The sequence below is a fragment of the Carassius auratus genome, chromosome 6 (assembly GCF_003368295.1).
Source record: "Carassius auratus strain Wakin chromosome 6, ASM336829v1, whole genome shotgun sequence".
NCBI lineage: Eukaryota > Metazoa > Chordata > Actinopteri > Cypriniformes > Cyprinidae > Carassius > Carassius auratus.
The window spans coordinates 27870531-27887923 of NC_039248.1; the positions used below are offsets into that span (position 1 = coordinate 27870531).

General features: G+C 35.0%; 1 protein-coding gene across 1 annotated transcript; it reads left to right on the forward strand.

Annotated features, from left to right (window-relative positions):
- The first annotated feature begins 743 nt into the window (after positions 1–743).
- On the forward strand, positions 744–16987 carry LOC113105124 (protein phosphatase 1H-like). Its single transcript, XM_026266254.1, has 10 exons — positions 744–1000; positions 7605–7722; positions 11640–11966; positions 12620–12732; positions 13645–13729; positions 13873–13991; positions 14104–14167; positions 14500–14607; positions 14802–14953; positions 15903–16987. The coding sequence occupies exons 1-10, from the start codon at positions 744–746 to the stop codon at positions 16048–16050; spliced, it is 1491 nt and encodes a 496-aa protein (XP_026122039.1). The 3' UTR covers positions 16051–16987.
- The last annotated feature ends 406 nt before the right edge of the window (positions 16988–17393 follow it).

Below are 17393 nucleotides of genomic sequence, written 5' to 3' on the forward strand. Positions count from 1 at the left end.
GATTTTTAAAGTGATTAATTTATACTGTTCTAATGATGATAATTATTATTATTATTATTATTAATATTATCCTTGAAAATACAGAAACAAAAACATTAATTTCAAAATTAATAATTATGAAAATATTAATAATGTAAATATCAATAAAACATGTCAAACATGTTTTATATATATTACAAGAACAGAATGTTTTTGCATGATTTTATAAATGCAGTTTTATTTTATTAATGGTCCTTAATTTTTTTTATTAATATTTTAATGAAGAAATATAAAAATAATAATAATGTAAATATGAATCAAACATGTAAAACATATTTTGGTAGATTATCTAATAATATTATGTTGTTGCTGTTATTGTTATTATTATAAAAAATAATTGAAAAGACGAAAATCCTTTTAAAACAGTCGCCCCCCTGAAAGTGATGGTATAACTGAGTGGTCGCTGTGTACATTCACTGGATGGTCAGCGGAGAGTGCTATAGTACACAGCACTCCATCTTCCCTGCTATAGGCGGATATAAGCCTCTCGTGCGATGATACACACTCTGCAGGGAGAGGATTTTTCTCGATGAGGAAAACATTCTCTATCAAATCGTCACATGGGGTCAATCGCTTCCTGCATCGCGACTGAACCACTGTACGCGTTTGTGCGTTTTGTTTTAGCCGCTGGAGCTCGTATAGGCTCGCATCGTTAATAAGATAACCGTTTCTCGCGCGCCGCTGATGTTACATATTTTGTTGCGATGATAAGCAAAGTTAAAAATGCCATGTCCTCGTTTGTGGGCGGAATGATCCCGCACGGCCACCACCACCATCAGCAGCAGCACGGAGCCGCGCAGAACGGCGGCACGGACGGGCTGCCGCCGCGCTTCCCCTACACCAGACCCGAGTTTCTGGACCTGACACAGGAGCTGCTGCAGTACTCCACCGAGCACGCGTCCAGACCGGTCATCACGCTCAAGAGAGACAGCAGGCTGCCCTGGCGAACAGGATACGCGGAGTGAGTCGTGTGTTTTTGTCTAAGACGCGCTTAATAAATCGATTGCGGGTTAAAACTATACGGCTGGAGTGACGTCATTGCCCCGGAAGGTTACATGTCACGTCTAACCAAGGGCAATGGCTCATCATCCTCCTCCTCCAAGCGTTCTAGAGTCAGCTGGAATGTTGGAATGTTTTCACCGGGAAGCGTTATACCTGCACTGATGACGTAGCATAGGCTACAGTTTGCTGAGCTAATCGTTACATCTAAACTGCATGTGCATGTGTCAGGTTATAGCCTACGCGTAGCTTATATCCGTATGATACTGTAGCACTCATTGAATGCATCTTTACCATAGTACTGAAAGAAGAGTGTACCACAGTACAGTGCATTCCCACTGCCTGTGCAGCTGTGAGAACACACAGTGTAAAAAACCTGCAAATGTCTGATTCCAGGCCCAAAAGTAAATCTTGAATGAGAATTTCTTTAGTCGTATTGCATTACTCTGGTTATACTCAGCTTTAGGGCTTTGTCCCAGGTTCAACTGATGCATTGAGGCACTAAGGTCCTATATGACATTGCTGCATTCTGCTCATGATAAGCATACTTATTACAGTTGTAATTAAAAGGGGAATCGTAGGTCTTACGTCTTTCCTAGTCATCGGAAAATAACTCAAATTTAAGATGGACGCAAACTGGCAGGCTACTGGTAAAAAAGAAGCAACTGAACCATATATTTATGTTATAAATGCTATAAAGCATTTACTAATTTATCAACTTATTATTTTTCTAGTTGTTTTATAAAAAAATCATACATTTTAGTATTTATAATTGTTGATATTTTATATAATAAAAATGTAAATATTAATTATTAAAGGTAAAAAATAAAACTATTTATTACGACATGAGCAAAAACGTTACAGTAATGTTACGCGTTGATATACTGTAAAGTGAATATCATTAATGGGTGAAAAAGAACATTTTTCAAAAAAAAATTTTGTAAAATTAGAACTGCATTATCAGTGGATACATTTTTTAAAACTGCATATTTTATTTTGTGATTTTGTGTTTGTATGTTATTTAAGTCATAGAAGTATTGAGTCAGAAAAGTCATGGTCAAAAGGGACGGGAACCCCAAGTTTGTCGAGTGAAGATCAAGGCCATACTTGCAAACGGTGGACAAGATCAAAGCCACGATGATGATGCAGTTTTGAGTCATGCCAGTAATGACTATAATGTTGGGATGTTCGGAAAAATGTTCATATTTATGTAACATAGACCTTCTCTGAGCCCAGTGTGTGGAGGAGCTATCTTAAGGAAGAGAGACGGAGAGAGAACAGGCCCTGACACTGAAATAAGTCCTGTTAGCCTCTGGTTATTTAATCTATTATTAACTGCAGTTCAAGAGGAGGACTTTGTTTGAGGCCTTGTGATGACAACATTTGAAATTGAGTGCTTTCTCTCAAGTGTCGAAACGAACAGACTTTGTAGCTGGTTCATTAGGATGTGCTCACAGACACGCTATAGGGAAAGGTAAATACAAAAGGTTTTAGTGGACATTGATAGTGATAATTTCAAGCTGGAAGTGTAAATCCACATGAAACAAGTCGTCACAATCATTTTTAGTTCTAATGTGATGTATTTCATAATAAAATATGCAACTAGAAAAACAAAAGATCGCATACTAGCCGTTTTCCATGTAATTCCAATGAACCGAGAACAGAAGCTGTAAAGAAGATGCAATACACCATAAAAGTATCATGGACATGTTCTATATATCTTCTGTGATATGTTTTGAAGACAGACTAAATGCACCGAAATACAGTCTTCATAGAATTTAATACATTTATATGCCTTATCGAATTTAACATGGATGAAAACGAGGCTATGAGGCCATTTTTACAATGGCACGCACTATACAAAGTTCCTCGATCCTGTCATTTTAACTCCCAAAACTTTATGGAGTATTGAAAGCTTTTTCTGAAAGACATGAACAAATCTTCATTATGTTGTTAAATAACGGTATCCACTGAATGCCCTGGACTTCCGTTACTCACAGCCTCGTTTTCATGCCTGTCAAAAATGGAATATGGCTCTATACTGACAGAAGTCTATTGATGATCTTATCCTGTGATGAGTTGTTAACCAGATCATGGGTTGAGAATCAGATCAGTTAGATCCAAAAATTACTCATTCAAAATGAATCAACTGCTTCTTCAGATTCAAAATATTTTAAATAAAGTTTCCAGCGAATAACGTTTTAAATATCTGTTTCTCAACATGCTATTGTAAGACTACAGCACAAAATAAAATTTTATAATACCTTTATAGTGCTTTTGCACTCTTTTTGAAGTTTTATTGTAACTACAGCCAGCACAATTCTTCAGAATTAGGGTCCTGAAAAGAATTAAATTCCTACAGGTTTGTGATAACATGAGAGTGAAAAGTCCCTCTTAAATTCTGACAGACTCTTTAGATTTTAGATTAATGGCAGCACTAGACTCCTCAGATTGCCCAACTCTTGTCTCTCGCTCTCTCACACATACGCACACACATTTATTATCTATAAGATATTGCTGAGTCATCCACTGTAGATAAAGGAGATTGGCTTTCTATGAACGTGGTGTTGCCAAGCTGGCAAAGTTAAACAGATTCATGCTGCAGCGAGCACCCACGCCACAATACACGAGTTCCTGTCAACTGCAAGTGAATTATAAAGTTTAGTTTTCTGTAGGGATGGGTTGATACTAATCTTTCAGTCGCCCAACATCCAACTAGTCAAATAATGAGCTAGACTTGTTTATCTAGATTTTTCCCCTTCGTGTTTCAGTTTTGATATCTTAAGCGAAAGTGCTTTAATTAGCATCTCACACTGCTATTTGTTTAATGTGTATCGTAAAACCTAGTCATATTTGAAAACATGCACGTTTGCATTGAAGAATCCCCTTCAAAAATAATTTCAGTTCGACCAGAATAGTTTATGGCACATTGCTGTGGCTATTGAAGGTCAGTGCAAACACTATTAATTATCCAAATAATGGGATATACTTTAGTTTCCCTGCCTTTTAGATTTCTGAATCTACTTGACAACTAAGTCAGCAGGCACAACTCAAGATACACCGTGCCGTAAAAAGGAATTCATTTATTCTCTATTCTTAAACACAGTGGGTGGAGGTGAAGAATTGCTCATCAGGTTTGAGTTATACTGAAGCTGTATCCCTTTCCTGAGCTCATAGCTATGTGAAGATAAAACTATACACAATGATATGATGCGCATACTTTAAAAATACAGAAAGTGATTATTGGGTTTGATTAAGAATGCTCTACAGTCGTTTTTATCGCATCAAGAAGGATATTTGTTAAGCACACAGTTCCTGTTTGACAAAGATTATGCTAACTCAGTGTATGTGACTGATAAAATGGATGTTTGAATGTTGTTAAATGAAGACTTTTTGTTTATATAGTCTTGCCTGAAGATGCACTGCATTATCGAAACTCTTCTGAGAGTGTCAGACCAATGATGGGAAACATGATATTTTTCTCATTTGGTATTTACACACAATACCAGCTTAAGTTTTTTTAAACACCATGTAATGAATCACTCAGTAAAATCATAGTATGTTCACTAGCAAAACATCTTCCACAATGTATGGTTTTAAATGTTTCTAGGAAATATTTCGTTTTTTCATAATATACGTCAATGAGAGAGTAGTTTTTTCCTGTAATTCTGCCATTCCCCCAGCAGGATAACTACGGAGCCCTGCACGTGATCTGCAAGAAAAAATGTATAAATCGTTTACACGTGATAACTATTTCTTTCCCTCGATTTTCTAAATCGTTCCCTTGATTTGCTAATCGTGTGCACATTTTATAAATTAAGGGAACGAAATAGTAAATTGTGCACACGATTTAGCCTATGTGCTGGGTTCTGCAGATAACTGCTTCATGCAATCCAACCAAACCTTGAATTTTGATGTGAAGAAACGTGATATTGTTCTCAATTGGAATTTACTATTTAGTGCACAACATTCTGGGTTCAGTTTTTAAAATTCTATGTAATTAATCACTCAGTAAAATCATAATATATTCACTAGCGAAAGAAAAAAATAATCAACCAAAATCTGCAAAATATACAACTAGTTTTTAATTGCCGTCAATGGAGAGAAATTAATTTTCCTGTAGTTCTACCATTCCACGAGCAGGCCCATGCTAACCAACCAAACAAATATATATATATATATATATATATATATATATATATATTTTTTTTTTTTTTGTGATGGGTTCACAAATCAATTTGCACTAAATGTGAGTTTCACAAACTGTTAACATCATGCTGACATGTTCATAAAAATGAACTTCAGCCCCTTTCTAATGTTAGAAATGGGGATCTTTTAGAAGACTTAGCACCAGGAATACTGAAAGAAACCATTGTCAGTAAACCAAAGTCACCCGAGACAGGAAATGCTAGTTTTTGACTGGTGTAAAAGCCTTGCTAATAAACGGTTCAGTCTGTGGCTTTAGCTCATTGCACTACTCTGTATTTTGCACAGACAGTGACTTTAGTTCTGCTTTCTTTGCAGTGCACGTATGGTTGTGCTTCTCTTGAAAATCATAATTTTCCATTTTAAGTGGTACTTTCATTTAAAGAAATTGCACTGTTTTGAAACCTTATGTGGCAGAAGTGAAGTAACTTCAGAAGAAGGAACTTGCTGCTAGGAGACATTTCCTCTTTTGAAAGGAGCTTATAGTGGGACTTTATCGGCTGAATCTGAACGTAAAAGCGTGTATTGTGGTGTATTTTGCCGGTTCTCCCAAGGATCAAACTCAGTCAGGGATTTTTCTCTCAGAAGAAAAGACTTTATTTTAAGCAAAACAAAGTCGAGAGCTCGTTGCAAGGAGTTCTGCCAAAATGCTAGGTTGCATCTCATCATATACCCCACACAGGGCGGTTCCACATAGTCAAACTTTTCCTTATGCTTGCAATTTTGATCCCTCCCTAGGGAGGAGGGCCCCTACTTGTTTTGGTATAACGAAAGGCCCTTTCTGGCCATATGTTTCTCATCCGTTCTGAACATTCCAGCACGTAAGCAACTTTCTATCCATTACCTATAGGATTATAATGGAAAAACAACTAGCAACAAAAATGGCTTGATTCACATTGATTATTCTTGATTGATCAAAATCTTACTAATAAAAATCTTCCACAGTATCATAATTCAATTCAATGTGCATCTTTTTCTTCCACACTTTTTCCTTCCTCAACTTCCTGTTAACATGCTTGGATACAGCACTCTGTGAACTCTTGCTTATATGGCAATGAATGTTTGTGGCTTATCCTCCTTGTGAAGGGTGTCAGTGATTGTCTTCTGGACAACTGTCAGATCAGCAGTCTTCCCCATGATTGTGTTGCCTCGTGAACCAAACTGAGGGACCATTTTGAAGGCTCAGGAAACCTTTGCAGGTGTTTTGAGTTGATTTTGCTGATTGGCATGTCACCATATTCTAATTTGTTGAGATTGAATTGATGGGTTTTTGTTAAATGTGAGGCAAAATCATCACAATTAAAAGAACCAAAGAATAAAACTAACAGTCTGTGTGCACTGAATTTATTTAATTCACGAGTTTCACAATTGGAGTTGAATTACTGAAATAAATGAACTTTTCCACGAAATTCTAATTTATCGAGATGCACCTATATATATATATATATATATATATATATATATATATATATATATATATATATATAAAACAAATAGTTATAGTTATCCAAATTAGATAGAACCGGAAATATTATAAATTACTACATCCCTGTCAAAGGAATTTCTTACCTTTTTATTTTTTTTGACGCATGGTTGTGTCAAACAGTGAAGGTCATTGTGTCGCTCACTGCATCATATGTTACCTAGTCTCTATGTAAAACCATAATCTTTTTTCATGCTTGCAACTGATGAGGCAAACTTTACATGTTTTTCTCATCATTACATAACATACACTCTTAATGCTACAATTTATGAGACTATACTGCGCAGCATTGCAGTGTAGCACTGATCACGAACACTCTGACATCTTTTGTTCTTTTATACTCTTGTATAAAATCCATTAATCTCTCACTTTATGCATTCATATATGGATCATGTTTGCTAGCTCAGACCAGCTCTGTGTGGTTGGTCAGATCACTGCGTCATTCTGGGATATTCTTTTCCCTCTCTTCTCTGGTAAATTAAATCCTTACATTTTAAAGCTCCATACAATAGCATTATTTAGACTGTTTAAAGAGGATAATTTAGTATAATGAAAAATAATACATTTAAATAAATGCTGTTCTTTGGAACTTTCTATTCATCCAAAAAAAAAAGATACTTTAATTAATTAAAATTAAGCAGCACAACTTTTTACAACATTGATAATAATAAGAAATGTTTCTTGAGCAATATTTTAGACTGATTTCTAAAGGATCATGTGACACTGAAGACTGGAGTAATGATGCTGAAAATTCAGCTCTGCATCACAGGAATAAATTACATTTTAAAATATACTCAAATAAAAGGAGTCACTTTAAGTTGTAATAATATTACGTTTTTTTTAAATAAATGGTTTATTGATTTGGTCTCTCGTTCAGGGTGATAAATGCTGGGAAGAGCATGCTGAATGAAGACCAGGCTTCCTGTGATCTGCTGTATATCAGGAAGATAAGTAGTAAGCAGCAGCGCTGCTCCATGCTACTGGAAGATGGTGGGGTAAGTAAGTTTTAGACACTACATCCTGTAAAGACCAGTGCTGAATGAATGTTGTTTGCATGAAAATATTGCAAACGCCAAACTCTTTTGAAATCAATGGTAATGTGAGTCTTCACTGCGCTTTAATTCTTGGTATGAATATTTATGAATCCACTGAAACATCTATAAAAAATCCCTAATCTACTTTTTAATGGAACTCTTGTGGATCAATTGAACTGAGCTCAGGTAAGATTATGAAAGATTTAGCTTGCTGACGGAGCACTGAACTCACTGATCCTGGAGATCCCATTAAGCTCAGGCATCTGTTGCTGAAACCTAATCTAAATTGAAGGAAAATCCCAATATACTTGGAAGGCCTGGCATTTTGAAACCACATTACAGAACAATAAAGGTCTTGAAATTGACCAAAGTTCAATTCTGAACCGAATCCCTTGGTGATCATTATGAAAAGTAAAATAGCTTTCAACAAGCATACTGACAATTCAGACTTCTCGTAATGCAAGTTTACATCTCACAATTCTGACTTTTTTTTCTCAGAATTGAGTGATCTAAACTTATAATTGTGAGTTACAAAGTCAGAATTGCATGTTATAAACTAGTATTTGTAAGAAAATAGTCCCTTTTTGTTTTATTCCGTGGCAGAAACAGGCTTCCATAGAAATGCACCAATCCACCAGTAAACATCTGTTAACTCAGTTGCGTAGTGGAGTTTATAGGTTATAAAATGTATATTTCTGGTTCTAGTTGTTGATTGGTCAGTACCCTGCTCGTAGCTATCATGGGAAGCTCAATTATTTAAAACTATTTGAAAATATGGATCAGCATCTTGTGCTTCATTGCATAAGTGTTGATCTAGAATGATATAAATCAAGCTGAAGTTTCTAATACAAGCTGACATTCAAAAGGACTTTGTGTCTTATCAAGCATGTTGAAGTGAAACTTCTTTTTTTCCTTGTGAGAGTTTTGATCATGTGATGTGGTATAGGCAGTGTTTTCAACAATCCTGGACGTATGACTTTCAAAGTGTGTGGACATAAAACTGATCTATCTGATCCTCATCTTCAATCTGAACCCTACGTCCATCTCACCCCATAATAACATATAATCCTGTGCAAAAGTGGAAAACGTCCTCTTAGATAATATTCCATTGACAATTGAATAAGGAGGATTTTGGCATCTGTTAAGAGCCTTTTGTATTTTGGGATCTGATGAAATCCTCCCTGTTACATTTCTCTCTCTTAAACGGTTCCTATTATGCGTTTTCTCTTTTTTTTAAATGTTGCTGTTTGAGAATAAAATAGCTCTGCAATGTAACCAAGCTCAAAGTCCATTCAAAGAGATATTCTCTTAAACAGTAAACAAAAATTATGGCATTTGGAGCCAGAGTCTGCTCAGTGGTGATTCATTTGGCGTCTGACTCAGGAGCCGTGGTAGCAAAGTCCCGCCCACACTCCTGCAGACCCAATCGCAAACTCACAATCGTGACACCACACTCCTTTTTTACACCATTAAATAACTAACAAAAATCAAACTGGTTAGAAAAATGAACACTTGAACTTATTATTTAGCATTTAGCATGACAAAAACCACCAAAAATGACCAAAAACCAAATTTGGTAAAAATTTAATTGAAGTGATGATTTGATGATTTAGTTTGGCTCACGTCCCATTGGTTTACATGGAGAGGGCGGGGTTTATGAGCTATGCTGCAGTCAGCAACTAGATGGCGATCAAGATGTTCTGGTTTTATTTTGCAGGTCATGAGCATCACATTTGGGTGTACGAAGCCCCACACGTGACATGCAGGGAAAAAAAGTAAATTGTATGAATGATTTGCTAATTCTTTCCCTCGGTTTACTAATATGTTCCCTCAGTTTACTAAATCATGCACACAATTTAATATTTCGTTCCCTCAGTAAAGCATGTTCACAAAATAATTTGTTGGGATCACATATTTGCATGGAATCACTTTAAGTAAGAAGTATCTACATCAGTTTATGAGAATGCAGACAAGAAGTAATACAAATTATTATTTTATGCACACGGTTTACTTAAAACAAGGAAAGAAAATTGTAAATTGTGTGCATGTTTTAGTAAATTGAGGGAACAAATTAATAGATTGTGTGCATGATTTATGATTTTTCCCCTGCATGTCATGTGTGGCTCCATAAGGGTGCAACATTAACAGACCTCACTCAGAAATGGGCTGGTAATCTCCAGCAGTGTTTACTCATGCGAGGTTGTTAACCAGGACACTGACCTCTCTCCTCTCTTCCCTTCGCTTCTGCTTGCATCACGTGATGTTGCCCTCCCCCACTTAATACCCCTCTCAAAACTCCTCTAAATCAATTACATCATCCTGTCATTTGCTGCGCTGCCTGTATGCAAGAGTCTATATACAGACAAACGGGGCGTTAAAAGGATAGCAAGGCCACATATTCACTTGACCTGGAGCCCTTGCTCTTTAGAATCAGAGATCCAGCCACAGTCGTTTGCTGCTGCCATGGGCCTTCCCAGCTGGCTGTTGATCTTACATGACTGAGCGAGTGTAAGCTCTCGGAGTTAATCTCGTCAACAGGTAATGACAGGAAACTGAGATTGGAGAGGGTTTCTAGAAAAGCTATGGAATGGGTCCGGATGCCCCCATGTGGTTTTGAAAAGGCTTTACATGTTATTGTGCCACCTTGCTTTGCTTTTTTAAAACCCCTTAACGTTCACTCACAATTTTTAACATAGACTTTATAGTGCATGATTCAAACTTAAAATTTTTTAATTCATGAATGAAAAGATTGTGTAACATGATATTGATGTACCATTTACATGGCAATGCAATGTCTGATTTTAAAATGGGTTTTAAAGGATGAATTTTGAGATTTTAAGTTTTCAGTTGATATATAATTTCTGATGATTTCTATACTTTTTAATACTTAAAGTTTTAATACTGATTGGTCGATTGTCAAAAAAAAAAAAAAAACAGACATTTGCTAAATTACTACTAGCTACTACTAGCTTTGGCTATGGCAAATTAATAAAGGTGAAGTGTGTTTTTTTTTTTTTTTTTTTATACTTTGTCCTATTCAAGCTATAAGTAAACCACTGGTATTTTGAGCTCCTAAAGAGTGTTAACATTGTGGTTCATTCAAGACATCACGCTGTTTGTTTGATGCAAGAGGTCAAGGTTTAACTATTTAGCCTGATCCAATTAGCCCCCTACTGATAGAAATTGTAACTATCACATTATGAAACATATAAAATAAATGTATAAAATATATTTGTATTTTTTAATTATATATATATATATATATATATATATATATATATATATATATATATATATATATATATATATATATATATATATGTATATATATATATATATATATATATGTTTTTTTTTACTAATAATAATCAATTATATAAACAAACAATCAAATAAATAACTAAATAAATGTATTCATTATAGATAAATAATAATAGATAAATTATAGATAAATAATAAAATAATCAAATATTTAATTAACCAATTGCATAAGTTTAGGATAGGCTACCTGATATTAATTTACTTTTTCTAAATTAATTAATTTTATATATCTTTTTTATTTACATACATTTACTTTTATTATAATTTATATATTTTAATTATATATTATATAAATGGTTACTAACTACTGTAATAGATAAATAATCGAGCAATAAATGTATTAATCAATCAGGTAGACCAGTCCCAAACTTATTCAATTGGGTGTATTATATTAAATTATATAAACTTTTTTACATTTGAATTTTTGTTGTTGTTTGTTTTGTTGTTACACTATTATTTATTTTTTAATGTAAAACCCAATTGCATTAGACAAGTCTAATTCCATTCCATTAATGGTGCAGAAATGACACAACTTGTCCTCTTTCTCATCCCTTTAGGAATCCTCAGGCATTCCCATACACTTCTGGGGAGTGTTTGATGGACACGCCGGCTCTGGTGCTGCTCTCATGGCATCCAAACTTCTCCATCGTATCATCCGTGATCGGCTTTGTGATGTTGCTCATCTCCTTGAAAATCAAAACAACTCTCCACCTATCTGCCTGGCTAAGAACGGGAACCCCTTCCAGGCTGAGGCGAAGAAAGGTGCCTGCCTAGATGGAGAGGAGCAGGATGGGCTCCTGGATGAGCCGCGGTTCCACATGGAGAAAGACATCAGTGTGGAGAGCCTGGTGATGGGGATCATAGAGACCGCCTTCATACAGATGGTGAGATGAACCTGTGGATGTTTTTAATGGACTAGGACTAGGTGTACCAATTCAAAATTAAATATTGAAATTAGCAGTTTATTCAAAAATACAATTTTAGATAATAATTTTTTTTAAATAATATGTGAAACAATTATTTAATTCATGTTTAAATGTAATTAAATGTAACAAATAATAAATTGATATATAATTATGCAACATTTATACTGTATTTAGTGCCATTAAAATAATAAAATAAATGATCAATGTATTATTTATTTTTTTAAATGCTCATGTAAAAACTAATCATTGTTTAAAATGACAAATATTTAAAACAATTTATTGAATTTATGAAGTCATATGATGCAGCAAATCATATATTAGTATATAATTTTAAGTGCAACATTTAAAGTGCATCTTTCTAAAGCATTTCCCAGCTATGTTTCTTTACCTCTTTGCCAGTTGAGTTAAACTAAAAGTTTGAATTTAACTAACATTTTAAACATGAATTCATGTCACATAGGTATTTTGGACCTAACATCTGTATAATACTGGCACAGATGTTTAAACATCAAGACTGGGCATTATACATAGAATGTTGAATGTTGTGCAGATGTGAGTAAACAGAAGAGAAAACCGAGTCTGTGTCTGTGTCTGTGTGTCCCACTCTACAGGACGACCTGATAGAGAAGGAGAAGGAATCTTACAGCATCTCTGGCGGCTGTTGTGCCTTGATTGCAATTCACTTGTTGGGGAAACTCTATGTAGCAAATGCTGGAGACAGCAGGTAGGAGGACAGCTATTAAATGTGCATGTTACATTATTTTTGTTAAAAAAAAAAGACTTGTATTAAAGCTGCAGTCGGTAACTTTTGACGCTCTAGCGGTTAATAAACAGAACTGCTTGCGTCTTGCGGAAGAACATCGTAGCCGGAACTACTTCTCTCTGTTTATGTCTATGAAGAATCACAAAGGTACTGGGGTACTCCGCCGAGGTATCCCCGAAGAAATCTAAAATAGTCTGAATATAAACACTTATTATAGGTGCACCCTAGTGATTCAGGACAAGCTAAAAACACGGTTTGGAAAATGGATTCATGGTTTACTCGCTTATTATATACATTTTTCTACATTTTGAACACAAACAAAGTTACGGACCGCAGCTCTGATTGGTTGTTTCTTGCCGGTAGCGGATGAATTTCTGCAAATGGCCATAGGACCACTGGGAGGAGCCAGAGGAGCTTGATTTTTTTCACAGATTATCTGTCTCATATTCTACTGCCAGGACATAATGACAGGTTTAATAAATATGTAAAAAATATATTTTTCCAAAGGTTACCTACTGCAGGTTTAAATTAGCCTCAGTAAACACTGAAATATCTGTCTAATGAAAAATGGAGGAAATTGTTGTTGCCTGAAATGAAGAGATTACATAAATTTGTCTCTAGGGAGACGGTGTGTCTTCTGCTTTCCATTGCATTTCATGTTATTTTTGCAAAGATGTCAGCCATATGACTCAATTACTGTGATGGTTACCCATAATGATAATCTTGGGGATTTTAGCAATAAATGAGAAAATAACTGCAGTAGATACGGTACTTTAAATAGCATATATAACTGGCTATTGACTGTATCATCCAGCCTTTTATAAACTGCTGCTTAGAAACACTTTTACAATTCCCTATGTAATTTTCCCACAGAGCCATAATAGTCCGGAACAATGAGGTCATCCCAATGTCCAATGAATTCACACCAGAAAGTGAACGACAGCGGCTACAGTACCTGGTGAGTCATCTAGTGTTCTAGAGTTCCCATTCTATTTCTAACTTTATTCTAAACCCTGTTCACTAATTTACTGTGTCTGCTCCATTTCTATTAAATCTTCTATTCTGTAACCCTTCCATTGTGTTTGTGCTGTTTTTGTCTAGGGCTTCCTCAAACCAGAGCTGCTCGGGAATGAGTTTACTCATATTGAATTCCCCAGACGTATCCAACACAGTGAACTCGGCAAGAAGATGCTTTTTAGAGACCACACAATGACTGGCTGGTAATTCTAAAGCAGGCTTAATTTTATAACATCCAGTAAATGGTTATTTTATTTAAATATATATAAAAGTTTAAGTCTTTGCATTCATCATTATTAAATGTTATTATTTCAGGGCATATAAGACAATTGTAGAAGACGATCTCAAGTTCCCGCTGATTTATGGAGAGGGGAAAAAGGTAAGCGAATTACTTTGCTTCGTTTTAACTTCAAAAGGTCCAGATGCTGTAAATGGATTTTATTTAAAGCTGCATAGTGGTAATATTTGTTACAGACCTAGCAAATAATTTAATGAAGGTGTCTGAAGCTTTTTTCCGCAGTTTTCAAGGCTATTTATTACAAAGCAGGAGTATTGAGGTGTTGCGAATGGGAATTGCTAAAATGTTCTGCCAGTTGTGGGCCAGAATAATGTCTGTTTGTTAAAGTTTGCATTAATATAAAATAACCTTTTTTCACTAATGGCACAAGAATCTCTAGCTGTGAGAGTGTGTGTGTGTTTGTGTGCTCTTAGGCTCGAGTCATGGCTACAATTGGAGTAACGCGTGGTTTAGGAGATCACGACTTGAAAGTGTACAACTCCAACATTTATATCAAACCTTTCCTATCCTGCTGCCCAGAAGTGAGTATATTATTGGATATTTATATGCAAGGCCATTTATTTACTCATTCAAATAGTCATTTAGCTACTAGTTATTAGGTCACTTCTTGATTGAAATGGACAGTTCACCCAAGATGTTTTATTAGATGTTAAAAAGTAAAAGTATATGGCATATGAAGCATAACAGCATTAAAATAATATAATCTCATGCCCAGGTCAAGGTGTACAACATCTCTGAGCAGAAACATGGGTGTGATGATGTCCTGATCATGGGTAGTGATGGACTATGGGACGTTACAGCTGACAGAGATGTTGCCGATGCAGTATCGACTTTCTTGTCTGGTCGTGAGCCTAATGATCCCTTGAGGTAAGTCCTTGATTGTTTAATCTAAACTGACCTGATCACATAATGAACAGCACACATTTTCCCCACACACTCACGAAAATGTTCTAAATGCAAATAATAAAATAAACAACACTAACTTCCGTTCAAAAGTGTGAGTTCGGGAGATTTTTTTATCTTTATAGTCTCTTATACTTACCGAATTCAGCTTTTATTTTATCAAAAATATAGCAAAAAGAGTAATATCGTGAAATTTTATTGCAGTTTAAAATAATATTTCACATTTTGTTGTATTTTAATATTTAAGATTGTAAAAAGTAGCTTTAAGTTATGGCAAAACATTATTTTATCAGTTTCGCACAATCATTTAGAAATAATTCTAATATGCTGATTTGTGCACAATTATTATCAATGCTGTTGTGCTTCTTAATATTTTTGTGAAGACCATGATCAATTGTTTTTGCATTTTAAATTTTAAATTTTGATTTATTTATTCTTAATTGTTATATATATATATATATATATATATATATATATATATATATATATATATATATTCTTTGTTTATTTTTATGTCATTTTATATTTTATTAGATACAATATAATTGTATAATACAAAATTATAAGATGCAATAATTAAATATAAAGCCTATATACATATACATAATTAAACATAATTGAAATAGGAATCTTGTGTAACATTACAAATGTCTTTTCTGTCACTTCTGGTCAATGCATTCTCGCTGAATAAAAGTATTCATTTCTTAAAAAATAACTTTTGAATGTTACTATGTTAGTTTGTATAATTATGCATAGTTAGGGTAGCTTAATAAATATCATTGGCGGAATCGAGTGTGCTGTAGTAGTTAGACCAGTAGATGTCAGTTTGTCATCACCAAGGCCCTCAACTGTTATTTTCCATTTACTTTAATGTTCAAATGCTGATGGCGTTTGTCATTTTGTGTTTTTAAAGGTACACTTTAGCAGCACAAGACCTCCTGATGCGCTCACGTGGAGTCCTGAAGGAGCGAGGCTGGCGCCTGCCCAATGAGAGACTTGGCTCTGGTGATGACATCACGGTGTTTGTCATTCCATTGGCCGGGGGAGAGTTAGAGACATGACCAGGTTGGTCCTCCTTCACTGGACAAGCACACCAGGACACGTCCCTGGCTCCATCCCAGAGAAAGGGCTAGGAAAACCAAGAAATCCATTTTCAATCCGTCAGATGGCTCGGATACGAGAGACGTTAAATGCAACTTCCCCTTGTCCTTCCTCTTCTCCTCCAAGTCATACCATGAATATCGTCAAAGCCCATGTCAGGTGTGAGGTGACATCATCAAGTGCCATTCCTCTTGCTCTCTATTTCCTTTCCGATTAGTCGAACGCACCTCTGCAAGTCAGTAAGAGACAGTAGGACTTGTAACCCATGAGTATTTGTTAACATTGGTGGGCCGTTTGAATCTCAATCTCAGTGTGGCAAAAGGAATGAGCCAATACTTAAAAAAAAATCGAAGCCCTGATGGCCAGAGAAATAAAAACCGAAGCACTTTATATGTAGCAGAATCCATTTGAGCTGTAATTTAAACTGCTGATTTTATTTCTCTAACTGTTCTCTGACTGTCTCTAGACCTTCAAAAAGCCATGTACAATTAACCCAAAACATCTAGTACAGTGTATGTCACTGACGTGCACAAGGCTTTCCATTCACAACCGAGCTGATTGCTTGAACTGCTGTAGATTTAAACATCATAGCTTGAATGGCCTGTTTATTTTGCTGTAGATAAAACCTCATTTGATCTAAAACCGTGTCAGTAAATAATGTCAAATCCAACAGCCAATAGATCCTAACCTAAAACTGGAATTAGTTTAATCAATCATTGGTCTTTTTGTACACCTTGAATGTACCTGATTTCCTTTACTTGATGTCAGTGTTGTGTCTGTAAAGTATTAAGTAAATATATATTGATTTTCTTCCTTTTGAATGATGATTCATTGTCAAAGGATTACTCTTTACAAATGATGTGACTAATTCTAAATAAATCTATCCTTTTTATAATAACTTTGTTGTTATTTTTTGTGCTCCATTAATTTGCTCCATTGTGCATGAGAAATGAGTGTTACTGGTGCACAGTAGCTTGCATTTAGAATCAATTAATAGATACTTATTAAGACTATAATAAGGATTATGATATATGCTGTTCAATATAGTGATCCATCATATAAAAACATAACATAAAAACATAAAAAGCTCTCTTAGAAAGAAAATTAATAAATAAATACAACCAGCTGTCACAACGGTGGTACCCTTTCAGAAGATACTTATATGTACTATTTTGTACTATTATATATACTTTTGGTACTAATGTGTACCCGTAAGGTTCCAATATGCACCATTTAGGAGTAAATAAGTTACAAAATGTAGCCTACCTTTTGAAAAGATACTGCCCCAGTAACAGCATTTGTA